This window comes from Heloderma suspectum, chromosome 2, assembly GCF_057233095.1.
Source record: "Heloderma suspectum isolate Gila_16-S chromosome 2, 16-S_ref, whole genome shotgun sequence".
Taxonomy (NCBI): domain Eukaryota; kingdom Metazoa; phylum Chordata; class Lepidosauria; order Squamata; family Helodermatidae; genus Heloderma; species Heloderma suspectum.
The window spans coordinates 265,537,810-265,565,237 of NC_139459.1; the positions used below are offsets into that span (position 1 = coordinate 265,537,810).

At 41.5% G+C, this 27,428-nt stretch overlaps 2 protein-coding genes across 3 annotated transcripts in view; both read left to right on the forward strand.

Annotated features, from left to right (window-relative positions):
• Positions 1 to 1,278: 1,278 nt before the first annotated feature.
• On the forward strand, positions 1,279 to 26,889 carry MAML1 (mastermind like transcriptional coactivator 1). 2 transcript variants are annotated; one of them, XM_084839087.1, is made up of 5 exons: positions 1,279 to 2,031; positions 11,145 to 12,542; positions 13,613 to 13,873; positions 18,756 to 18,867; positions 22,719 to 26,889. In XM_084839087.1, the coding sequence occupies exons 1-5, from the start codon at positions 1,609 to 1,611 to the stop codon at positions 23,696 to 23,698; spliced, it is 3,174 nt and encodes a 1,057-aa protein (XP_084695213.1). In that variant the 5' UTR covers positions 1,279 to 1,608; the 3' UTR covers positions 23,699 to 26,889. The 2 variants fall into 2 exon arrangements, with proteins under 2 accessions (XP_084695213.1, XP_084695212.1); XM_084839086.1 differs by having other exon boundaries at positions 1,280 to 2,031; positions 11,142 to 12,542.
• LTC4S (leukotriene C4 synthase) overlaps positions 18,788 to 27,428 on the forward strand; it is a 28,934-nt gene continuing 20,293 nt past the window's right edge. Inside the window, exon 1 of the mRNA XM_084839140.1 lies at positions 18,788 to 18,867. The gene's annotated coding sequence lies outside the window, so the exon portion shown is untranslated. The remainder of the gene's footprint in view (positions 18,868 to 27,428) is intronic.

Genomic DNA, 27,428 nt, shown 5'->3' on the forward strand with positions numbered 1-27,428 from the left:
ATAGTCTGGTAGCAAATTCCTTGATTTTCTCCAATTAGCCGAGAGGTTTATTTTTTTCCTGTAGATTTAAAGTTCATCAGTTTTGAGTCCATTATTCTGTGTACCCATTCCAGTTCACTAACTGAAAATCTGTATTTGAAAATCTGGCTGGCTCTTTAAAGTATTTGTGTATTTCCACATAGAACTACCTTTTTTCTGGTATCTTGTACAAGCATTTAAACTGCATAGAGGCAATCGTGTTGACTTGATTATATTCTATAGTACCAGCCCAGTTGCTGAGGTGCTGAGAGAGGGGTCCTATGCTAGCCCAAGTTTGTACTGTGCTTGATAAAACTGATAGATTTGTTTCATAAAGCAAGCAAAAAAAAAATGTTTGGTTTTACCTAATTTCCTGCTTTCTAATTCCCAAAGCCTAATGGAGAAATATTTTCTAATCTTATTCTCAAGGTAGCTTTGTTTCCACTGTCCGTGGGCTGAAGTTGAACCAGTAGGGGAATAAGTGTAAAAACTTGAAATTGTCATAAAATATCTGCTGCATAAAGCAGAAGCAGTAGGTGGTTTATAAAGCGAGAGGGGTGGTGGTCTTATAGTTAAGCAGTGACAGTGAGATTAGGATTCTACTTATCTTGAAGAATGTTAACTACTGGACCCTGAGATTTTCTTAAGACCTTTCGCAACCAGGCACTGTACTTTTCATCATGCAGAAAACAAATAAAAAACCTTAAAATGGCAGGACTTTTAAATTAAAGGAATTCGTGAGAATGCAAGTTTGATTTCGGCCCTGAACTAGAATGAAAACACCACACACACACACGCGCGTGTGTGTAATAATTAGTGATGGGATTTTTTCAGTACGAGAAGTAGCGCTATTCTTTTAAATACTTACTCTCCCCTTGTTACTGCTACTGTTACCGAATATGTAAATAGTCCTTCGCCGTTCTTCTAAGGGGAGGGGAAGAGGGCGTTTCAAGGCGCAGTAGCCCTACTAGCATTTCAGCTATCACTATTATAGGCAACCTAGGGGGAACCTTTTGTCAATTATGAAACTCCACCCTTTATGCTCTTCCGGAAAGGTCGTGGGGGAGGGGGAGTGAAGGAGATGGAAGCCGAGGGGGAAATCCTTTCCCCCAACCTTACCCTGCCTCTTCCGTTCTCATGTCCTATTGGCTTGTTCTACTGTCTGCAAACCGCTGTCTCCAATGACAGCGTGGGCAGTGACGTCAGTCACCACCTAGGGAAGTCCACCCCCTCAACTGGGCTGGCTCTCAAATGGGGGAGGGGGCGAGGAAAAGTGATAAAACAATTTCAAGATGGCGGCGACTGAGGCGCGGATAACAATGGGGAACGGGAGGCTCGGTTGGCTCTGGGCCTGAGCCAGGAGCGGGGCAGGCGAGAGAAAGTCGGTCGTGGGACTCGAGGCCTGAGCCAGGAAACGGGGCTCGAGTCCGGCGGGGAGCAGGGCGCCCCCGCCTGGAAAGAGTGGCGGCGGCAGGAGAGGAGGGAGCGTTGTGGCTGAGGGCTGCCCGGTGCCCCTCGCCGCCAGCCATGGCGGAGTGAAGATCCGCCTAGTCTTGTGCCCTCTCTCTCTCTCTCTCTTGTCCTCGGCTCATGGTTCTGCCTCCCTGCCCCATGGCGGAGTTCGTGGTGCCGCGGCACAGCGCGGTAATGGAACGGCTCCGCCGGCGGATCGAGCTGTGCCGGCGGCATCACAGCGCCTGTGAGTCCCGCTACCAGGCCGTGTCTCCCGAGCGCCTGGAACTGGAACGCCAACAAACTTTCGCCCTTCATCAGCGCTGCTTGCAGGCCAAGGCCAAGCGAGCTGGGAAGCACCGCCAGCCACCCCTTCCTCCCCCGGCTGCACCCCCGCCAGCCGCCCCGTCGCAGCCGCCTTCCTCTGCTCCAGCCCCGGGTTCCGTGGGCTCTGCCTCTACCTCCACTTCTTCCGACAGGCCCGGAATCAACGGCCTGGACGCTGACACCGCGGGCGGTGAACAGCAGCAACAGCACGGCCGTAGCAGCGCCCTCATTGCGGTAAGGTCCCAACTGGCTGGGCCCAGGGGTTTGTTTTGGCTTTGAGGCCTCCGCATCGGCTCTTTAGAAAGACTTGTGATGTGTGTATATTTTGTAGGAGTGGGTATTCTTGTCTATGAAAGCCAATGTCAATTTTTAGAAGAGTTGCGGTTTGAAATGAACTTTCCTTTAAAATTTAATAACTTAGGAATTGTTTTCCCCACGTCTTGAATTACCTATACTGGGGACAAAGTAAGAGGGTATTTGTTTATTTTTCTTCCCACCTCCGATGTAACTGTAGGACAAGAAAACTTAATCATTGCTTGTTCTCTGATTGTTTTCTCTCCCTTTACATATATACATATGGTCTCTTCCAGAGGCTTCAGGCCTCGCTATAATCCAAAATATGTAAATGGACAATTTTTTCAGGTAGTCGGCCAAGGTCTGTAGAAAAATAAGCAAGAAAAGTAGCAAACTGTATGTTTCCGGTTGCATTGTTACCAAAATAAAGGGTAATGTAATATTTTTGTTTTCTTTAAAAGCCCAAGTGGATGTTTTTGGCTCTCCAGCTGAATGTTGCATTAGTATGAACCATATTCATACCAGTTGAATCTATTTAGTGTTTGGAGTTAAAGAGATGTTCTTGACGCCCTACTCATAGCCAGTATAACAAGCATGTACGCATAATCATTTGGCAGTAAGCAGTACACAATTACTATTTCTTCCACTTATATCATGTTCATTCTCCAAGGGTCTAGGGTGGTTCACTTAGGGATTAGCCTATTTTATCTCCATTTTATCTTGTGAGGTAGGTTAGGCCGAGGTTTCTCTTGTCCAAGTGTGACTGCAACCACACAGTAGAAGGGAGAGTTTCACATATGTAGAAGTTCTACTAGCAGTCAGAAATAAGTGGAGAATAGGTATGGAGCGACTATGCAGCAGAGGTTGAGAATTTTCCTCCAGATAACTTGCTTATTCTTGGTTTCTAAACAAATTGATTCTAATGAATCAATTCACCATATTGTGTAGACAGTGAGTTTCTAGAAAATGAGAAAAGTTGCTTATGCCTTTCCCTCTCAACTGTGGGATTTGAAGATGTGTTTGGAAACTTGTCTTCTCTGTACTGGAATAGGTTTTACTAACGCATACACCCTGCCGACTTATTGAATGGCCAGCGCCGTGGGGCTATTGAATAATTACCAAAAAAGTTAGGAGTGCTAAAAAACCAAAGACCACAGCAAAGCTATTGTGGTCATCCCAAACAAGTATGCATGTGAATGTTCCATTTTCACTTTGAGATCTGTGCCTTTGAGTTAGGTATGATAGATCTTGATCACAATTCTTTTTACACGTTCAAGCTACACCAACAAATTACAAGAATTAAAAGAACTCCTTTATACAGACTGTCTAGCCCAGAGCTGTCAATTCAATCTAGCAACAATAATTCAAGGTCTAAAACAGGGCTTTCCCAATCTTACATCTGAGATTCTTTAACCAGAGATACTAGAAATTGAACCTGGGACCTTATGCACACAAATCACTGCACTGTGGGCTCTCCCTAATGACACAGTCAAAGTTTTGGCCTGCCATTGAAAATGGAAGACATATTCTCTGATCGTAATTTATGTGTTGAAATAGCAAAATATTGTTTAAAATACACTGGAAAAAAATGGAATGCTGTAAATTTGTTAGGATTCTACTTGTTTTCCACACTTATCTTAAAGTGAAGGAAATCAGCTGTGCAGGTAAAGTGGAAGTGCTTTGCCAGGCTATTCAGGAATATATGACTTTCAGCAAATCTGAAAGATGCATCTAAAAATATCCTGATGTTCTTAGGGTGGCATCCTATGTATGATTAGGCAGAAAAAGTCTGACTAGCTGGGGAATGCTGGGAGTTGTAGAACTTCTTTATTCTAGACATGCATTGGATTGCTCCCGTAGTAAGTTAGTGGGCCTATTCACACACGCATAGGGGGAGGGTGTTTAGGGTAACTATGGAGGGGGGGGTAGCAAAACCACAACATGCATGCCTGTTATACAACGAGGAACCACGCTGCGCCATGTGGTTCCGCTAGCCTCCCCCCCCCCCCCATAGTTACATGGCGATCTTACTGGAGTGCATAGGGTGCATCCCAATGTCTTCCACAGCATGAAGGGGCTCCCCGCGGCTGCTCCATCATCCCAAATGGCCATGCGACCATAGAGGAAATCTGCTGTGGCTAGAGAGTTGCCTGCAATGGCAAATGCTCTAGCCAGTGGACTCTATGGTTGCGGCCTGGAAGTCCTCCAGAGCTTGTTTAAACCACTGGGGAGCCTGCCAGATGTCATAATAAGCCTCCCCGGGTGCCCTTAAGCCTTTTGCAGGGGGTGGTTAGCAGGGTAGCTTACTAACCACTGGGAATGTGGTTTTTTTCTCCCCACACAGCACACTAAGCCACTGTGGTTAGCAAAAAAAAGTCTAACAAATACAGCTTAGCATTATGTGTGAACAGGGCCAGTGTCTAAAAAGGAAAACAAAATTAAGCCTCTTTCTATGGCATTTTAAGTTATTATGATCTCTGTATCTGGTTGAATCATAAGTTGCCTGGTCCATTCGTCATTTCTCTATTTAGAAGTGGGCTGGGACACAGTCAGAAGGATGGGGCACTTTAATCTTTTATCTGACAGTGAGATTGTGTGTCGTAAATGGTATGTATTCTAGCATGAAGGCTGTTCAAACCTTTTTGAAGTAAAAATTGATAGATTCCTTGATAACATAGCAGCTTGTTACATTTTGAAATATAGATGTAGAAGAGGGAAATGGCTAAGAGCATAATTGGGTGACTTGTTCTGTATAGACTTTATTGTAAGAGAAATAAGGGTTAAGTAGAGCAGTCATATCTTCATCTAGCTAGAATATTCTTGACAGCGATATGGTATTTCTAGACTAATTTAGTATGAATATTAAGGGCTACTTCATCCTCTACTTACCTTGTAGGAATATATTATAGCCTAATATTTTCCCTTAAACCTTGAGGTTTTGAATTTCTATCACCCCTGATTATTTTCTGGTGGTGTCTCTCAAATCCTTTTGCCAAAAGGGAAGGGAAAAGTTAAGAAACGCCTGAGTAGACCTGCTTATGACCTTACGCTCTCTGCGGAGCATATTTTATAGATGGTTTGATGCTTTGAACCGTTTGCGACAGTGTTCAGTAATCTGGTCATACAGAATGGGATAAGCTTCTAATTTTAACTGCTGAGCAGTTATGTGAAAATAAAGTACCATAGAAACTGGTCACCTGCCGCCTTCATTTCTTCTTCTCGTAACATCATAGAACTAATGTTCAAGTGATGGTACCACCATCAAGGTTGTTTCATAAAACTAAACAACATTCTAAATATTTCTGGAAGAGATGTTGGGGGATTGGACGCTATTTTCATAAGTAACTGATCTGCTAAGGTTTAAATAGATTGAGTTCAAATAATAATAAAAAGAAAATGGGAGTGTTTGGATAATCACAGTGGGGGAGGGAATCAAGCCATCGTGGTTTCTTCCCCACACACACATGCAGACGTGGTGCACATGTGTTGTGCGTGTGCCTGTTTACATAATTACCCACGCTGTAGCACAGGTTGGCATATTGTTCAAACCTGGTGTGCAGCACGGTGACGGTGGCTTCATATCCACCCTGCAACCCCCACTGCATGTCATGTGTTGTAGGGTGGGTATGAAGCTACCCTCGCCACACTGTGTGCCAGGTGTGCACAGCATGGGTGGGGGAGAAGCTACAATGGCTTGTTTTCCCCCCATGATTGTAACCCAGACAATATGTGTACTCTGTTTCTTTGTTCAGGCAGCAGTCTTGTTAAATGGGAAGGGGGAATCCATCTCCGCCAGCAGGAGCATCCCGTGATTGAAATTCCACTCCCACGATCTTAGGATCGATGCCCCACGCAATTTCTAAGAAAAGTTGTATATCAGTTTCTGATGTGCATATAAATTCAATGAAATGCAGCATGTATGAACTTAAGGGATTTTTATTTTCTTCTGTAACTAATGTTCCCCCTTTTAAAATAATGTCATGCACGTGCATATTCTTTTTCCAGGAAAATAGCAGTATCCAAAACGTTCAGTGGTGTACTGTCTGCTCATCATAATTAAACAAAGTTCTGTTGTTGGCCTCATTCCCTCCTGCAGTGCAGGAAGCCATGCCCTGGTAAACATCAGGCATACCTGGAGCCAGATATTGGACAGGCAGTGCTGCGTAGTTCATCTATCTTGGTTTGGAGATTTTGTGACCGATTAGATTCAGGTACATGGCAGCACCAATAGACATTACATAGCCTGTGGGCCATGTGATATCACGCTTCCAGATATGCCTAGGGTATGCTGGGATGTGCCTCCCTATGGTGATGCATGTTGTGGAGATGGAATGGCAGCAAAGCATTTGCGGGGCTTATAACCACAGTTGCTTTATATGGGTCAATAGAAGTTTCTGCTAACAAGTTGGATAACTTGTTACAAAACAGGTTGAGTTAGGGTGTTGTTTTTCATTGGTCTGTACTTTTTTGGCAAGATAATGCTGTTGTCTGGCATATCTCATTACATTTTATTGTAATTATCTTTTCTGGGTTATTAAGCACTAGGAGCAACACGTAGTGCTGTTGAGTTGAACTGGGGTGGATAAACTAGCTTTTACAAGCTACAGGAGTTCTGATTTAGCAAGAACGTTTCAGCTATAGATGCAATTTACTCCACTAAACGAGTTGAGCTGACTCCCATAAATAAAGTGTTCATAGTGCAAGCCCATTTAAATTTATTTTATTTATTTTATTTAAATAAAGCTGTTGTTTCTTTGAGGTAAGATCAGTTGTGTATTTTGTGCCCTAGGAACAAATTGTTAACATAATTTTGAGATCTGTATTTAAGTTCCAATACTTGAAATATGTAAAATGTTGCAGTAATATGCAGTCTTTTAAACAAAAGTTATGTTTGTATATCCTAAAAATCTTTGGATCTACATGGTAGCTCATGTAACATTTGACTAGGAAAGCTAATTGTTCTCATATTGTATGCTTGTAGGAAATCTGAATTTCATATGAGTACTCCCATTAACAAACGAATAGATTTTGATTGCTCTTCAAACAACTTGTCCCATATTTCTCTTATTCTATTCATAAGACTGGTATTAGAATATTTTCTAGAAAGTATTATCAGGGTGTTAAATATACAGATGCTGCTAGAAAAATAATTTCACTAATTTTTAATTTGGTGTGTAACTGTCTAGCAGCCTTAAATAGATTAAAGGCATTTTAGTATGTTGGCCGATAGTATTAATTTCTTTTTCAGTGTTTCCTTTCCTTTGAGATTTCATCTTAGAACAGGTTTTTCTTGACTTAACACTACTTTGGTGGGGCTGCTGTCTGACTCATTTGCCAAGCTTCTGTAAACTGATCTTTTGAGAGTGCTGCATATGTTAGTGTAGATTTTGTCCATTTTTATAGATTACTATATGAATCTTAGCATAAGCATGTACAAAGCAGTTCATCATATATCACTATTAGTATGTTGACAATAATCTTATTAGACTGAGAATAATTAGGAGTAAAATTGTACTGCGTTCTCTGTCTGTAATAACTGAGAGACAAGTGGAACCTGTTGAGGTATAGAGTTCTGTTCAGGATGCCAGCCATGCCTTTTTCCACAACATGTTCCACTTTCCCTCCCAACAGACAAGTGTTCTGTAGTAAGTGATCATGGTCAGTCTTCATTGGGTTGTTTTGTGTTGTACCCAACCCCAGGGCTTTTTCTAAAGTTTTAATTTTTTTCTACTTCTGCAAACCTTGAGGTTCACCGAAGTCAGCTATTACCTCCTCCTTGTGCATGGATGATGCCATTTTGACTAAGAAGAGATCAGCACTTGGAAAATTATTTTGCTATTAGTATATAGGATTAAATTATCCTACATAAGAATAATTTAGCATATCAGTGAATTATTAAAATCATTGTATGCTAGATTATTGTATGATCTGAAACAGGATTCCATGTGTAGAAGTGAGAACTTGGTCAAGTGCAGAGTCTACAGTACTACGATGGAAAAAGGTGTATTTCAAATTTGACTCGTCTATATAAGTGAGACCTGTGCAATCCACTAAGCCAAAAGCAGCCATGTTTGGTAGCCTGCCAGGAGTTTGATAAAGTTATTGTTTTGGGGCTGCCTGGCTGAGCCTGCAATACATGGAGATTGGTGATCACTTGGCAGATCACTTAGTAGACCAGAAGTTGTGCCTGCCTGAGAAGTTAACAAAATGGCACAGACATCCCAGCTCACAGAAGTAGCCATTGGACCTTGAGTTAGTTAACTGTTTGCACAATAAGCTTGAAAATGCATAATCAGAACTGAACTGAAAATCACATTCAAGCAGCCACCTGTCCTGGAATATTTTCATTGAAGTCAAATGCCATTGTTGTATTTTACACAAAATGATTTTCCCAAACAGAGATGGCAGTGCCATGTAGGAAAAGCATAACTTCAACAGATGGGCTTGCTTATGCAATGGTGCAGGTTCTTCTTTTCTTCTCTTATGCATACACACTGTGTTTTTTTGGCATGTTGTCTGTGCTTTAACAGTCAGAGGCTATTTGGAGTTAACATCTTCTAGGGCTGAGTAGCCATGTTATTGTGCTGCAGCAAAAACAACAGTGTATTCTACTGCAGGCTGAATGTATGGCCATTTGACCCTACTATCTTTACATTTTGTTTCTTCATACCTGTGTCCACGCTTTCAACATATATTTATAAACCTGTATTGATAGGAGATAGGGGGGCCGCAGTGGCTTAGTGGTTAAGACGCTGAACTGCAGACTGGAAGGTCGGCCCGTCAGCAGTTCAAGACCCGAGTGCTGCGTGACGGAGTGAGCTTCCGTCTTCAGTCCCAGCTTCTGCCAACCTAGCAGTTCGAAAGCAAGAAATTGCAAGTAGATAAATAGGTACTGCCTCGGCGGGAAAGGTAACAGCATTCCGTGCACCTCGGTGTTCAGTCATGCCGGCCACATGACCACGGAAGCGTCTTCGGACAGCGCTGGCTCTTCGGCTTAGAAACGGGGATGAGCACCGCACCCTAGAGTCGGACACAACTGGTTGGGGACACCTTTTTTTTACCTTTTTATTGATAGGAGAATCATCAAAATTTCAATGGTACAATAATTTAAAAGGCAGCAAATTTGATATCTCCTAGTTAGCAAAACTCTCCTCCTTCCAACTACGATAGTTGATTTTAAATGGTGAAAAGGTTTAGCCCAGTGGGGAAATAAAACAACTAAAAGAAAAAAAGGATTTGGAGGGGTTGTTTATGGTGAGAATGAGATAAGAGTTTAATAAACAGTTAAAGAATAATTCCAGAAATTGTTGCCAAATTGTATCATATGACTCCTGTGGCACATTCATTCATTCATGGAGAAATCTAGAAAGTCCCTAAACCAGTTCTCAGTTATCAGTGGACTTCCAGAACCATTATACAATTTGCCTTTTTCTTTTCTTTTTTTTAGTAATTCCTGTTCTGCAATCCAGTGCGTAATAGTTTTGGGAAGTACCCACATTGCAGGAAAATGTCCCAGAATAAGAAGATTGAATGAGAATTCTAGTTTCAAAGAAAGTGGTTTTGTGGCTCTTCCCGAATAGATTCTGTGAAAAAACAACTTCAAAACATGTGGACTAAAATTGTTTATGAACTTTTCCAGCATTTTCACTTTATAAAATGTCCACATAAAGAAAAAAATGGGGAAGGGGCAGGGGGGAAGTACGAAATTCAATTTTCTGCTGAATAAGCGAGATTTATAGATCAGTAGACAGGATTTGTTTCGAGGGCAGTCTTTCATTGTGGTTGTATAATGTTCTGTCCTAAATACAATCAGCTCTCAAATAGTCCATATCAGGTTTGGGGACACTTGAAATGAACTGGTATAAAATTTACCGTTGGCCTCAGGGAAGGGGTATAATTTATTTTTAAATCTAATATTTTCAGAAGTTTTGAGGCAGCAAGTACATCAGGCCCAGATTTCTGAGGCAGACTTTGCTGTAACTGATTGTATTGAGATATATCTGTTTCCGGGATCCCAAGTGTGCTGCAAATCTGTAAAAGCAAACATATATATTACAGTTTTCATAATTAAAATTCTGAAGAGGGAAGATTCATTGTTTTGTATAGTTTCCTTTTCTTCTTTTTAGAAATTGGAAGTATAGGTGTGAATTATTTTTATAAAGGCTTGCCTACTGGTTATAAAAGCATAATCTTATAATAGGTTGGCGGTTTTCCTTGGGACTCAGTACAATTTGCCACTTGGCTGGGGTGAGTGGCAATTATCCCCAGCTAAGTACTTTGTTGGCAAACTGAGCAACAAAGCTCCGTCCTGCTGGGCCATGTTAGTACAGAGCTATGGCCGCTGTACATACGGTACACTTGCTTCTAGCCTTAAAGCCTGAGTAACCATTTAAGACTAGACGGGCAAGAAGGAAAGCCATGAATGCAGCTTTTTTCTTATTGCATTGTGTTTAAATGTAGAGAAGTCTTATGGGAGTTGCCTGTGCAGTGTGCACGTCTAGTCTCAAGCTGCATTAGTCATTTAAGGGTGCAAGGGAACTGTTTATAAGTTTTAAAAATATTTATTTATATTTATCTCTTATATGAGGCTTCAAGTAGACTGCGATCGAGGAGCTGATCAAGTCCAAAGGTGCTTCAGCAATGTGCAACCTCAGATGCTCCCAGACCTTTCACTGGGTTCTCAATCTACAAGAAAATTCAATTTACTCCATAGCAATGGAAGAGGTGGAGCCCAAGCAAATAAACCAGCACTGAGGGAAGCAGTTGTGCACTCAGTGTTTCCAAGACTGTTTTAGGGTTTTAGTTTGAGAAGCACTTACACATTGTACAAAATCTATTTCTTTTTATTAACTCCAAAACAAATATAGATTTTAATCATGTGGCTTAACACAGTTAAAGAAAATTGTTGACTGAAAGAGATTTTACCCCTTTGTAATTTTTCACCTGTAGTGAAAAAAATTGATAGCTAATAAACTGATTGCTAGCTTAGAAAACCAAGATGATTGTACTGTATGGTGTATAAAACTAATTTAAAGTTGTTTCTGTTTTAGCAGCTTCATGAAACAGTGAAAAGGAAGCTTGATAGCTCTGTTTCCCCTCAAAATGGTGACCAGCAGAATGGCTATGGGGACATGTTTTCTGTGTCCAAGAAATTACGTCATGATGATAGTCTCAGTGGGTTGAGTGGCTCCTCCAATGGAATTCCTTCGGTATCGCCACTGCACCAGCTTGACAGCAAAACCTCCAGCGGAGACGCTTTACAGCTTAATGGAAAACATTCCATGGGGCTAGATGGCATCAGCAAAAAGTGTCTGCCGGATTCTAACCTTCAGCTAAATGGAAGCAGTGATGCTGATGACTCGTTCGCTATGGTTATTAACAAGGAGCTCAAACAAGAACCAGATGATCTTCCCTGTATGATTACGGGACCAGGAAGTTCTATATCTCAGAACAATTTGATGTCTGATCTTAACCTTAATGAGCAAGAGTGGAAGGAGCTCATTGATGAACTTAACAGATCAGTGCCTGATGAAGACATGAAAGATCTGTTTACTGAAGACTTTGAGGAAAAGAAGGATGTTGATTCTTCAAATTCAGCTGCACAAACTCCATTACCACAAGACATCATTATAAAGACTGAATTTTCCCCAGTAGACTTTGAACAGGAGCAGATGGGATCTCCACAGGTCAGATCTACTTCTGCAGGCACAACGTTCATTGGTACCTCTTCTGTCCCTGCTAGTGCTGCTTCTCCAGCAGTTAGTAATTCTCAAACTATGTTTCAGCCATCCAATCAATCAGTGACTGAAAATCCCAACCAATCCATGATGCAGCCATCAAACCAGTCTCCAAATGTGCAGAGGCCTCTACCTAGTTCATTGTTATCTGGACAAAGTACAGGGGGTGCCAAAGAGATGTCATCTGCTAAACAGCTTCAGCAGATAGCTGCCAAGCAGAAGAGAGATCAGTTGTTACAGAACCAACAGCAAGTCCACCAACCCAACCAGATTTCTAGCTGGCAGCAGTCTGGATCGTCTCACAGTCCATTGGCAGTCCCATACACAATGGAAAATCCCACTAGCCCTTCAATTTACCAACAGGACTTCAGTAACCAGAAACTCATGATGTCTAGTATGCCAAACAAGAGTTCTCCCAGGGCTGGAGGTAATTATGGTGGAAATATATTAAGCCATCAGCCAAACAGCTTGAACCAGAATTCTGTGTCTAATCAAAGCTCTGTGCTAGACTATGGGAATACAAAACCTCTTTCACATTATAAAGAATGTGGGCAAGGGGTTACAATACCTGGACAAAATAAGCCCCCTATGTTGGCATATATGCAGCAACGCCAGCAACCTACGCTGCCTCATATGAGCGATGAGCAGAATGGGATGTTTGTAATGAAGAAGTCTGGAAGTATTGCTTATAGGCCTCTAGGACCACACAGCCAGGTAAGTGCATCTAGTAGCAGGTTGGTTATAGTAAATGAGGAGGGCTGAATACATGGAGTAAACAGACAAAACTAATTCCATGGTGAGGTGCATATGCTAGGGCCTATTGTAAAGAGGAAAATGGAGATGACAGCACCAGCCTTTCATTGGGAAAGTAACATGTGACTTCATGATAGACAATCTGATCTAAAATGCCCATTGTATGGGGACCTTTTCACTTGCCACTAAATAGATCTTTAAAGATTGGTGTATCAATCTGTTAAAAAGGGTGCAATTAACTTAAGGAGATACCGCTTTTCCTCTGATGGTTTGTTTGCATTCCCTTGCTAAGGGTAGAAGATTTTTCAGTTTGGAGACCTCACCAGTTGAATGGAAAATTTACTGTAGTGGTGGTTTAATGATCCTCTCTTTAACTGTGGAGAGGCAACATGGACACTGTATGTGGTACTGAATGTTACTGATGCTATCTGATCATTTAACCACCCAAGAGCCTAGAAAGGCAAAGAATCATCATCTGTTTTATTCAGTGTGGACCCCCATTGAGCACCTCAGGTTGTAATCTAGAGGATTATTGCACTTGTAATAATCAAGAAAATACAGAATAATGCACCTCTGTTTGCCACCCCTTACCAAACATACTGACACCTATATATTCCTATTCTCCTTCTTTTGGCCTGAAGTAATAGGGTCCCCAGTGAGAGGACATGATAGAGGAAATGCATTCCTTTTCTTTATAGGAAGCAGCATCTGTTGTGTTTCTATTTGGTCCTCTATTTAATTAATGAATCCTCTTTGATATGGCGCCCTTTGGTCTGCTTCTCACAATGAGGCTTCTAGAAACTGCCTTTGTGTGACTGCTGCTCCACATGATAAGCCATCGTATGTGCCTTGGCTCATTTCTGTTGGAACCAAAGTTATGCTGAACATCAATTCTTGACAAACAGCTATGAACAAAGTATATAAGTAAAGTTCTCCAGGGCTTGGGCAATCAAAAAATGAAGTGAGTTAATATTGCATTTCTAAAGTGAAGTCCAGGCTGTCTTACCTAATTGCTCTGTCTGCTTTTGTAGGATCAAAATCCTTCTGCTGGTGTGCCTTGCATTCCTGTTTCTGTTCCTGGCCCTGGTGTGAATGCACAGCCTCCTAATGTTTCCATGGCAGGTAACCATGGCAACACAGCCTATCTCAACAGTCAGCAACAAGCAGCCGTAATGAAGCAGCACCAAATGCTACTAGATCAGCAGAAACAGAGGGAACAGCAACAAAAGCATTTGTTAATGGAACAACAGAAACAGTTTATAATGGGACGGAGGCAACTTCTTGCTGAACAGGTAAGGGGGCATGAGAATGAGAACGAGTAGCCTTTTCTTTTTGTGCCAGTCTTGTTATTTTGATGGACTTGAACCCTTGTTACCTGTTTATTGCCCAGCTCTGCCTGTTGAGAATTCTGAAGCCTCCCCCCCCCCGGGGATATTTGGAGAGGATTGCAATCACATATGCAGGGAAGGAAGAGCTGCTCTCCACCTTTCTTCACTCATCGTTTATACCCAGTGATCTCTTTACTTTAGTGGCTTAAGTTCAGAGTGGAGTGAGGATCCTTATGTAGCCAAAAGAGGGAAGTATCAGGAAACTTGAGGGAAGTACAAAACATCTTTAGGGAGAAAAAAACCTAAGTGAGGGAAGCTCCAAAACAGCCCAGTGGGGACCGTGTGTGCTCAGTGTCCACAGACTGCTGAGTGACAGGGAGGAAGAAGCAGGAAAACTGGGTGGGAGGGGGAATGGAATAGAGTATTGTGGAGGAGGGCATGGAACACTGAACAGGAACATTCCACAGTGCAAGATTTTGTTGCAGGATCCACTTGTTTTTCCTAATTTTCAAGAGGACAAACTAGCTGCTAATTTTTTATTTATTTAAACTTTATTTTAAAATATTTTTAGGCCGCCTTGAAGGGGAGAACCCTCTCAAGGCTGCTTAGGAGAGGTCAGTGGAGATAAACAATGGATAGAGAAAGGTGGCCAGCGGCTCTTCCTCTCTGTATGTGTGATTGCAATACCCGCCACCTTTCTCTGCTTCTAGGTAGGGGCGTCTTCAAAATTCTCAACAGGCAGAGCTGGGTTGCTCTCATGTGGTGAGTGGAATGTATAGTGAAATAATAACACATTTATTTTGAGGTGGTTAAAACAGCTGGTTTACATGAATATATCAACCATAACCTTAATGTATGGTCACTGCTGCTGCATTAGTTAAGAATTTATGGGCTATTGTGTAGGTTTAGGTTGTGATACTGTAGACAGTGATGAGGATTTGGGGGTTGGGGGGAAGTGCCAAATTGTCAAGAAGGATCATCTGTAGCAAACTTCAGTTTTGATAGTCTCAGTGAGAAGAAATCGTGGAAGGTGTTTTTAATTGTAAGTAAGAAGGTTAGTAAATTTTGGCACTCATCTTTTGCCTGATAGTTGAATGGGGACTTTTAGGGCACCATTATTAGAAGGATGTGAAAGATGAACAATGAGAAAACCGCAATAAAGAGGAAGGATTGTCACATAGAAAAGGGCAAAAATGTGTTCTCTGTTGACCCAGACTAGATATTAATAGGCTTAAGTTGCAGGAGGGTACATTTTGATGGAACATTTGGAGAAACAACAGTAAAAACCATTTGACAGTGGAATCGAAACCTAGGGGTAGGTGGACTCTAACTCCCTGAAGGTCTTCAAGCAGAGGCTGGATAGCTGCATGTTGGAGATAATTTTGCTCTGGAATTCCTACACCAAGCAGGGAGTTGTAGGCCATATAGTTTAAGGCCCCCTCTAACTCCATAATTCTGTGAAGAATCTGTTTAAAATAGCAGTTGGAAGGCTTTTCTTGATATAAGCATAAGATGGTCAACAGCTTTAAATTAATAAGAGCAAATGCAAGAGAGCTGCATTGTGGAGGGAATTCACTATATCAAATGTGGAAAGTTCTAGTGTACTAAGGCAAGCAGTTCTCTGGTTCAAGGATGAAACCAGAGGCGAAAAAGCGGCTCTGTTTCACAGTATTGGTAGCTGCCATTCAAAAGCTCTCTTGAAATTAGGCCATCGTGTGTGACTTTTTAGTAGTAAAGAGGCTATTTTTCTACCAGCTTAGCCAAGAAAGGCAGGATGAGGGGGAGAGTTAGCAGAGTAACTGCATTTCAGAAATTTGAAACAGTTGCTCTAGCTGCAACACAGTGTAGAAAGTGGGAAGATATAGAAAGGCGTGTGTTTGTGTCAGGCTGGAATGCAGTTGTCAAGGGGCTGTCCTTAGTTTTATGGGTGGAGGAGTCTTCAAGATGAGCAGAATGCATGTGGAGTCTCGTCTCATGCTTAGACTTTTATGGCTTAAGTTTTACACTATAAATTGCCCCCCGCTTTTGTACTTTTGGTCATGTGGATGTACACCAAGACTTTATATATCGTTGCTGCATGCTTTCTTTTATTTTCCTTTCCCCCCCCCCCCTTTGATCCAACATGATGTGTAGACTTGCACAGTGGGCACAAGGGAGATTTGGGCTACGTTCCAGACATGCAACTCAACTTGCTCTTGGGATCACTTTTACATTTTTATTCAGTCATGTTAACTGCAGGAAAACATTTTTTTTTTTGCAGTGTTTACCTGTGTGCTCCTTTTAACTCTTTCTGTTACCTTGTTTTTCTCTTTGTACCCTGTAGCATGCTCTGTCTCTCTGCACCACTGCAGATCTGCGCTTCATCTCCTCTGTCTCTCATTTTCTGTTTCCCCAGGCACACGTTTCTCTGCCCCCTTTTAAAATTTATATTTATCCATTAGATTTTTATACCGCCCAATAGCTGATGCTCTCTGGGCAGTTCGCAACAATTAAAACCATAAAATATAACACGATAAAACATAATTTAAAAGTTTAAAACTACAGTATAAAATCAAAATAAAATTTAGCATCAGTGTAAAGATCTAAAATACCATGACAAATTTAAAACAACAGAAACTGCAAGACTAAAATGCCTGGGAAAATAAGGGCTTCATCTGGTGCCGAAAAGACCCTTTAGTCTTTCTATGTTTGCTCCCCCACCTCAGCCACTATTTTTCACTTGGTGTCAGATGATGGACCTTGGGGTTCTAGGGAAGAACAAAGTGAATCCCACAAGCCTGAAATCTGCCCACTCCTGTCATAGATTTTTCCATAAACAGGTGAGAAAGGGCTACAAACGGTATTTAGGACTCCCCTGAGGGTGCACAAATAGTCAGGGGGCTCCAGTCAATCTAAAGATCTTCATGCAGGTTTAGGTTAGCTGTAGCCAATGATGTAAACCCAATTATATTGTCCTGTTTTTCCATTTGTCTTATTGAGTAACCAGTAGCTTATTTGGCTGGGTCAATACTCATTAGAAAGTATCATAGGGTTGGAAGGGGCCTACAAGACCATCGAGTCCAACCCCCTGCTCAGTGCAGGAAGCCTGATTCAGGGCTGACCCTGCTTAGCTTCCGAGATCGGACGCATCCAGCCCTTTGCTAGATTTGGTTGAACATGTTGCCCCTTATGAGTAAAATGAATTTGAACGGAGGCGTGACAGCACATTACTAGAACAATTCAGATAGCGTTTTACTGGACCTCCAACCTGAATCATTCTGGTAGTGTGCTGCTATCTTCCTCTCAAAATAATGAGTGGAGGAATAGCAGTTTGCTGCTAGAATCCCAAAATAATTTTTCCCCTGTGCCTGAACATGATGAACCCACCTCCTCAGAATTAAAATGGCACCACTGGTGTTATTCCCCTTAAATAAATTTATGTGAGAGGATACGTTGTTTAAACCCATGGTTAATCTACCCAGGGTTTGTCTGGTAGGTGATCAAACAAACCGTGGTTTGTTTGCTCAGTCCCTGGATTGATTTTTTCCCTCCTCCTTCACCTGATCCCTACCTGTATCCCAAATGCCTTTATAGCACTGTAATACTGGCATGTTAAAAAAAAAACTGGTTGTTTTTTTAACAACTCTTGGCTGACACCTCTGTAGCCTAGCAAAACAACCCATGGTTCTGGATTCGCATGTAATTACAATGCATGGTTTAAACAACCCAGAGTTTACAACCCAATAACAAACCATGTATTTTTCTGAGTTATTTGTGGTTAACAAACCATGGTGTGTTAGCGCAGCTGTGTTCACATCACAGCAACCCATGGGTTAAATAAACCATGGGTTAGCATTATATGCAAACCAGGTCACCATGTTGCCATACCTCCTTTTAAGCAAATTTGCTAGAGAGGAGTAGCAGCACAACAACCTTTGAAGAATGCCAGTGGAAGGGGCGATCTCCATTCTCTTCTATTTGGGGTAAAAATGTGGAATTCTGTTCAGTTTCCCTAAGAATGTCAGTTTGGCTGCTGCTCACTATATTGGTATAATTTTTCTTTTCTATCCACAACATTTTATAATCCATTTTTCTGTTCTGTTTTAAAGAGCAAAGCGCTGCACTTGCTTTCCTTGCATGTAAAGAAGTAGCATTTTTCCTGAATTACCTTTAGGGTGATGTTAAAGCCATGATAACCAAGTCATTGACTCATATAGCAGTATGATCTACACTGACTGCCAGTCCGTTTCCAGGCCAAATTCAAAGTCCTGGTATTAACTTACAAAGCCCTAAATAGTTTGGGGCCTGGTTTCCAGAAGGATTGTCTCTTTCCATTTATACCTGCCCAGACCCTATGATCATTCTTAGAGGCCCTTCTCTGGGTGCCACACTGAATGACTTGAGGTGGGTGGCTGCTAAGGAGAGGGTCTTTTCATTGGTGGCACCCCAGTTGTGGAATGCCTTCCCAAGAGAGGCTTGCCTGATGCCTACATTGTGGTCTTTTCAGCCCCAAGTGAGGACCTTTTTATTTTCCCAGGCTTTTTAGCCCTTTAGTTTTTAAAAAAAAAATGCGTTAGTGCATTTTTAGATTTTTGCACTCCTGCTAGCTTTTATCTTGGTTACTACTTTGGTTTTATTCTGTTTTAAACTTACGATTCTGTTTTATGTTTTACTATATTAAGTTGTATTTTAGTGTTTTAAGCCTTTGTCTTATAAGCCGCCCAGAGACCTTCAGCTAATGGGTAGTATAGAAATGTAATAAATAAAATAAAATAAACCTTTACAAGCATTGCTCTGTACAGAGAGAGATTATTTATGATGAAATGTAGGTTGTGTCTTCTAACGCTCTTGAATCTCCCCGTTTTAGAAGCAAAGACACCATCAGGAGCAACAGCTCCAGAGGCATCTGACTCGACCACCCCCTCAGTACCAAGATCAGACACAGAATCCATACCAACAGCAAGTTGGACAGTTCACAGGTAAATTGGACTATGCGGTTGACTTACAAAAGACTCCCTGGGATAGGGACATGGACTAGCAAAGTTCCTTCAGATTTTCTGGTTTGGTCATTAATTTTAAAATGCTGTTTTGCAGCCAGAATTCATAACCTTACAATGGTTTTAGGAACCTGGATTTTTTTTAAAAAAAGCTGCATTCCACGGAAGCCACTGAGGAATCACTTCTACTTCAGTGCACATGGATGTTGGGCTGTATTTTTTCGTGAACACTATTTCAGTTATTTACTACATTTGTATGTTGCCCAATAGCCAAAGCTCTCTGGGTGATAAAGCACTGCTAAAGAGAAACAAAAGCTGATTCAGTAGTCACAGTAGTAGTAAATTCTTTGTTGTTGTTGTCATTCAGTCATTAAGTCGTGCCCGACTCTTTGTGACCCCATGGACCATAGCACGCCAGGCCTTCCTGTCCTCTGCTCTCTCCCGGAGCGTGCTCAAGTTCATATTCATTGCATCGGTGATGCTATCTAGCTATCTCATCCTCTGCTATCCTCTTCTCCTTTTGCCTTCAATCTTTCCCAGCATCAGGGTCTTTTCCAGGGAGTTTTCGCATTAGGTGGCCAAAATGTTTCAGCTTCAGTATCTGTCCTTCCAATGAGCAGTCAGGGTTGATTTCCTTTAGGATGGACTGATTTGACCCCCTTGCAGTCCAGGGGACTCGTAAGAGTCTTCTCCAAGTAAATTATCTTACTTCATAGTTATTGACTGACTCAGTCAAGAATGTTACTTTAGGCAGGGCTTAGTACCAGGGTTGTGATAAATGCAGTGTTGTCTTACATTGGGAGCAGAGACAAACTGAATTGACATATTTTTTCATATGGTGATTGTACTTTCCATGTTACCGCTTATTCACTGAAAATTTCTAACATGTATTTGCTCTATCTAGGCTAACTTCTCAATATGAACAAACAGCAGCTGTAAATAAGGACAGAAGTTACCCCTTGAATGGTTCATTTGATTTTACCCCCTGAATTAAAGAATATGCATGGTTGTTTTTTATCTCCATCCCCTTGTTTGGTGGTTGTACACAAACATGTAGTAACAAGGGAATTGTATAATACTCCTTGTTCTGCCCAACATCTTTTCCAGGTCCTAAATCCAAACTTATTTGTTACATTTCTATACCACCCAATAGCCAAAGCTCCCTGGGCAGTTCACAACAATTAAAATTATAAAATACAATATAAGAGTTTAAAACTACAGTATAAAATAAAAATGAAAACCTAGCAACAGTGTAAAGATTTAAAATACATTAACAGATTTAAAACAACATAATCTGAAAGACTAAAATGCTGGAGAAAATAAGAAAGTGGTGCTGAAAAGAACATAACTAAGCACCAGCTGAGCCTCTCTGGGAAGCTCATTCCACAACTGGGGTGCCACAGCAGAAAAGGCACTTCTCCTAGTAGCCACCCACCTCACTTCCTTTGGTGGAGGCTCCCGGAGAAGGACCGCTGAAGACTATTGTAGGGTCTGGGCAGGTATCTATGGGAGGAGATGATCCTTCAGGTAACTTGGCTCCAAGCCATTTAGGGCTTTGAATGTTAATACCAGCACTTTGAATTGGGCCCAGAAATGAACTGGCAGCCAGTTCAGATGCAGAAGTACTGGCATAATATGATGTTAACCCTGTTAACAATCTTGCTGCCCTGTTTTGGAACAGATGAAGTTTCCAGACTGTTTTCAAAGGCAGCCCCATGTATAATGCATTGCAGTAATCCAGACGAGAGGCTACCAGAGCATGGATAACTGTAGCTAGGCTATCTCTGTCCAGATAAGGATGTAGTTGATATTTCAGCCTAAGCTGATAAAAGGTGCTACATGCCACTGAGTCCACCTGTGCCTCTAGTGACAATGCTGGATCCAAGAGCACCCCTAAACAACTAACTTGATCCTTTATGGGGGAGTGCAGCCTCCTCCAGAACAGGTTGAACATCGCTTAGCTGGGCAGACGAACCACCCGCTAACAGTACCTCCCTCTTGTCTGGATTGAGTCTCAGTTTATTGGCCCTCATCCAATCCATTACTGCACCCAGGCACTGGTTCAGAACATCCACTACCTCACCTGGATTGGATGAAAAGGAGAGAGCTGGGTGTCATCTGCATATTGGTAACACCTTAGTCCATATCTCCAGATAACCTCCCCCAGCTGTTTCATGTAGATGTTGAACAGCATGGGGAATAAAATAGAGCTCTGTGGCACCTCATGGCATAATTGCCAAGGGACAGAGCAGTAATTCCCCAGCACTACCTTTTGGAGTTGGCCATCATGTAGGAGTGGAACCACTGCAGTGCAGTACTTCCAACTCCCAGCCCAGATAGCCTATCCAGAAGGATACCATGGTCAATTATATTGAAAGGTGCTGAAAGCCATTCATTAGTAGCAGCACTGTTGAATATTTGCACTGGTATATAATGGGAAAGGTTGTCCTGATCTCAGGGCTTCTTCATTCTCTATTACTACCACAATATCTATACCAATGCTCCAGTAAACTTTGTCTTCTCTCATAGTTTTTTGCATTTTTAACCATTAATGTTCTCGTCCCTGCCCCTTTTCCAATACATTTTTAAAAAATAAATGCATTTCATAACCAGGAAGTCTATGGGTTGTATCCAGAAGGCAGCGTGCACAGCAGTTTCTTCTCTTCCCCTTCTCTCCCTGCACCCCACGAAAACCCTCTCCAGATGTCTGGGGCTTCTGAATAGTAGAAGGCTATGTTGTACAAGGCTGCATTGGGAAGGGGGAAATCACCCAAAATCAGGCAGAGGGACCTTGTGCCAAGGGACCCCTCCGCATGATTTCAGGCAAATCCCTGCTCCCGCTGCAGCACCATATGACAGAGCCCCCACTGTTCAGGAGGGCCCCCAGCCCTCTGGAGAGAGTTTCATAGGGTGCAGGGGGGAGGGGAAGAAAATATTGGGTTCATGAGCTGCCTTCTACTTGCACAACCATTGGGTACAATTACATATGTCATAATAGGTAAGGGCTGGTTCACACAGATGCTTTTCCTCACTATGGGATATTCACCACACTGCTAGCCTGTAATTTGGGACATGCTTGTGGAGAAACACAGAGTGAAACAAGTTCTACATTGATACAGCTTTAGAAAATTCCAGCAGCTGAGAAGATAGTCATGGAAATCATTGTGGCCATATCCGTAAACAAGGCAGTTTACAATAACACTTTCCAACGTGAATATGAGCACAAGCATGGCCAAGAGTGTCTTGGCTCATATGCAGAGGAACATGACAATATGAATCAATCCCATGTCTGGAATAAATTTAAATTGCCAGACCTGAGAGTTGTAGCTGGAGCAAAACTAACAATATACATAGGTGGCAGTCTTGAGCTATCGTTGTACCATATAGTTCAGTATACTCAGCTGTCCTTAATCCTGTGCTTGGTTGTTAGTCTTGTGAGATGTTAATTTGTTTACCCAGGAGATGTTAAACTGCACAAATGAGATGGTTCAAGGAAAGGCATACTCATGGAAGCTGCCTCTGTCTGATTTTCAGCAATCCCTCTCCCCAGCCCAGCCTCCCACACCAAGCCCCTCTACACCAAATCAGTGTACATTCAGGAAAGCCCCCAGTAGCCAGGAGAGGTTTTTCAGGGGGCTGACGTGGCAGGGCAGAGTGGGCAGGGAAGTCACCTTCTTCCAGTCCCCTCCTAGTAGCACTACTCAGGATCCAAGCTAATGAGTCCTAAATATAGCTACAAAATGTTGCATGCTGCAATATATGTGTAATGTGATGACAGGTGTTGAATTGGTTCTTATAAACACCAATGCTGAAAATCTCATTTTATATTATAGGTTCATCTCCAGCAATGGCAGGGGTAAACAGTTTAGGCCAATCCAACTCCAGTAGTCCACGCATGTTTTCTCAGACCCAGAACATGATACAGATTGGAGCCGGGCACAGTTCTGTCTCAGCAGGCGGCAGTCAGCAGGATAGAGGAGTAACTCAGTATACTGGCTTGCAGAACATTCAGCGAAGTAGTTTGTACAACATGGCATCAGGTATGGCACAGATGGTCCCACAGCATACAAATCCAAGTGCCAGTGGACAGTCACAGTTGCAAAGACAACCCAGTTTGGCTCAGGGCACTGCTCTTCCTGCTGGATATGGACAGAGCACCCTAGGAAACTCAAGCATTTCTCAGCAACACAGTAAAGGAGCACTGAATCCTACATTATCCAAACCCCAGATTGCAAGATTGCCAACAGCTATTGGGTCCCAAAATCCATCGTGGCAACACCAAGGTATATCAAATATGAACAACCAGGCACAAGGAAACAGTGGTTTAGGGACATTTACTGCCAGCTCCACTTTCCATATGCAGCAGACTCACCTAAAGTTGACCAGTCAACAGTTTGTGCAAGGGATGCCTCAGGTAAGCCTCAACACCAGCAGGCCAATGGCCTCTATGAACTCAGCTGTCTCTGGACAGATGCTGTCATCCATAGGTGCCCAGCAGAGAACAAACTCTTCCACCCAGCAGCCAGTCCCATCACAACAGGTCTTGCCAGGTATGAGTCAGGCTGTCCCAGATCTGACTTCTTTCAGCCAGAATCAGAATCAGCAACTGTCCAACCGAGGCAATCTGCACTGTAGTCAAGGTTATCCAGTGAGGACAGCCAGTCAGGAAATGCCCTTTGCGTACAATAGTCCATCTGGAGGCAATGGACTACAGAGCTTAACTGGGGATACAGATCTCATAGACACTTTGTTGAAAAACAGGACTTCAGAAGAGTGGATGAATGATCTGGATGAGTTGTTAGGGAATCATTAAAATGAGTTTTGGGGTGTCCCCCCATGAATCTTTTTTTAATTGCAAACTATATTTGGACCAAATACCTGTGGCAGTAAGAAGATTCACAGGCACTAGTGGGAATGTATTGGAGCGGCTCCCTTCTGGGTCTAACAACATGAGAAGATCACACCAATTTGATAGAAAATAACTTTCTCATTTCTGTAGCGTGTCTGGAACACTGCGCATGAAAATAGTCTCATCAGTTTGGTGCGAGCCAGAAATTTCACTTTTAACAGTGTTTTGCATTTTGAAGATTTAAATGCGAACCCATGCAGTGGTGGTGCAGAAAGTTAAGCCACCAACGAAGACTCCATATATATTCAGTGTTAAGTCAGTCTTTCTTGCAACTAGTACTTGACAGGTTTCTTGATCCTAATTTGGCCTACTAACTAGTGAAAGTAATACCCTACCAACTTTTTCTGAGGAAAGAACGTGCAACCCTTGTTCCTTTGTAGGAATCCTCTCTAATTTTGAGAGGACAGTTTTCTAGTCAGCAGTGGTGTGTGTCCCTGCTTTCTCAGCAAACAAGATATGAGTGTTCAAAGTAATAATTAAGGCTTTCTGTGCTGGAGATTGTCAAGTGTTAAAACATGTCCAGGAGTAGGTTTCTATAGACTTAAACTGGGAAACTCAGTCTTAATTGGCTTATGGCTTACTAAGCTAAGCAATTTGCACTCTGCTGTGGAGGGAGACTGAGCTCTTGGTTTTTAGAGGGTTTTTTTTACTTGGGGAATTGGACTTAGAATCAAGTGTGTGCACTTTTTCTATCACCTTTCCAGCATTCATTAAATGAGAGAGTTGAATTAATCCTCTCTGATTCAGAGGCCATTTATAATTAGCAATGTTTTTGTTGTCACACACATGCTGTACCAATAAGACCAGGATCTATTTCTTTTGGTCAGGTATGTGAAGCAAGCCTTGTGCCTTGGAAGCTACTAACATGAAAAAGTTTGCAATAATGGCACAGGGAGCCGGAGGAGGCATAATACTTTAATAAAGGTTGTTCCATTGTGAGATTCCCCCCCACCCTTTGGGGAAAAGTGGTGATTTGATCTCTTTATAAATATGTAAACTAATCTCCAGTGAAGCAGATGCTGCTATTTCATCATGGTCCATGGAGATGCTTTCATGGATGTGTTGGGTCAGTCCCATACAGGGCAAGGAAAAGAATTGTTCTTAACGTTTTACCAAAAAATTATTCTGCTTGCCAACAAGCCACCTTTTGCCTTAACCTTTAGTTTATAAAGGTAATAAATTTGAAAGTTGTTTTGGATGCACAGATACCTCTCTGTTCCCTACTCTGGGTTTGGTTTTGTTCTTTAATGAACAGGACTATTTACCTCCTGTTATAAGGATCCTTAATTTACTTAATCACACCTGCAACTGAGAATCAAAGAATTTCCTTCACATCCAGCACATTCAGGAGCATTTCTACACAAGAAAAGTGTGAAGTTTTAAGTCTGGGATATTTTAGGCAGGGAAACAGTTAAGGGATAAAACAGTTGAACCATAGGAAAGAAAGAACATATTTTACTGTATCTGCAGTGTTTTTCTCAAATGTGCACTTTGGAAAAAAAATCTGCTTTAACACTACTTTTTATTTAATCTTTCCCATTGGTTTTGTTTTATATGCTTGCCATTCATGAGCAAGTTCCATATGCCATGCTAAACAGATTTTTGTATTGTATCTTGATGAACTGTTGATGGGGAATAAATGGTAAAAGCTGCATGATGATGAGTGGTTCCACTGCTGAATGTCCAAACTGAAACAATTTGCATTACTTGTATATTTTCTAAGAGGTGGTTAATTTAATGAATGAAAAAGTAGTTGTTACTGACATTGTAAGTAAATTAGATTAGAGTTAAATTTACTAATCTCTTCCATAAGTCAGCAGTTGAGTGAAATTGTTTCAGTGAGCTTGGTTTAATCAAAAAATTGGTCCAAGATGAATGTCATCAGGAAAATCTCCTTTTAATCTTTGTAGCTGCTTTTTTTGGCCAGGGAAACGGTGGGGGAGTTGAAGTGGAGATAACTGTACTCATTTTGTAAAAGTTTTGGGAATTTTGCACCAATGTGCCTTCCGTTTCTTGTTGGAGGTACTTGGGACCTCATACTTCTTAACTGTCTGGATTCTGCTAATTTCCCCTCTTGGCACACTGAAAAATAACAGATTTTATGGAATTTAAATGATATTAAATTGTAGATGGATTTCCCAATTAGAACTTAGGTTAAAGGAAAATTCATCACCTTGCGTTTCTCATGCTACAATCAGAATGTGATGTCCAGTAAAAGGCTGATGTCTCCTCCCTATCTTTATTGTAGTTACATAGAGCTTTGTCAACTGCAGGCATATGCTGTTGAACTTCTGTTCAGATAAAGCAAATTGTTAAGCAAATTGGCTGAGAATTTTTTTGGACTGGGATGTGTAAAGAAATTGCTTTACATTTGGATTTAAGAACTTTTAAATTCTAGCACGCACAACAGCCCTTTGGCTTCTGTCCATCCATAATTGTTCAAATCTTTAAAATGTAGCATTGGTGGAACAATATTAATGTGCTGTTTAGTTATCATTGAACATGGAGGCTGGGTGGGGAAAGGCCAAGTGCTGTTCTTCAGTCACTTGCAGCAGTTCATAAACGAATATATGCACTTCAGCTTTCCATTTGCTGCAGCTTCAGAGCAATAAGATGTGGCTCTGCTGAGCTTCACCTAGCCTGCTGCCTCAGCTTTATTTATAGACTATGGTCACGGACAGGTGAGGTGGTGTGAAAGTGTCACTGCTCAACATCCACTGCCTTCCAAAAAACCCACAACTCAATGGAAAGGGTGCTCAGTTTTCTATTCTACACATTTTCTTTGTGTAAATAAATGTTTACAGTTTTATATTAAAGATTGAATAAGAGTTAGATCTTCTGAGTGTATATTTTTTACTTTTTATAGATTTTAAAACTATAATTCTTTATATATATGTTGGGGGTGGTTATGATACGTTTTACACTGTTTAAATTGTGAACAGTTCAAATTCAATGCTAACCTTTTTTTGTCATTGAAATGTATAAAGAGCCCATTAATACCATCTTTCTTTAACTACAGTTACTGTGGCACACCAAAAATAATTCTTTCATTTCTGTTATGTCATTATAAAAAATAAATATTTTGCTAGTGTATTAAACACATTCTTGTGGTTTTTGAAACAGCTCTTGAGTTGAACATAGTCCTGCATCATCTTTGCTGTTGAGAGTGATCCTTTACATTTGTTTCCCTTTTACCTGATAGAAAACAAGCTTACCTTTCTCCTTTCTGTTCTCGTACTGAACCCAGTAATGAAAGGCAGACATGAATATGCTTGAAGGTCAAGAGCAGAGTATCGGCTTGAGGCTGCCACGTACGTGTGTGTGTGTGTGTGTGCGCGCGTGCATGTGCGCGCACACACAGTATAAAAAGATTTTACTTAATGCATCATGTTTCACATTAAATTAGTGGGACACTGTAACATGAATGGTTGTTGGTATTATAGTTTTAGTTCCATATATATTTTTGGCCCTGTTTGAATTGTTGACTTAATACTTCAAAACAATATAGGTATCATAACATTCTCCATACACCAAGGCAAAATATGATAAGAGGAAATGAAAGTTTTCAATTGACCTGTATTGAAAAACATTAAAAATACATTGTTTCTTAGGCCTTATTTATCTTAAGGGTGCA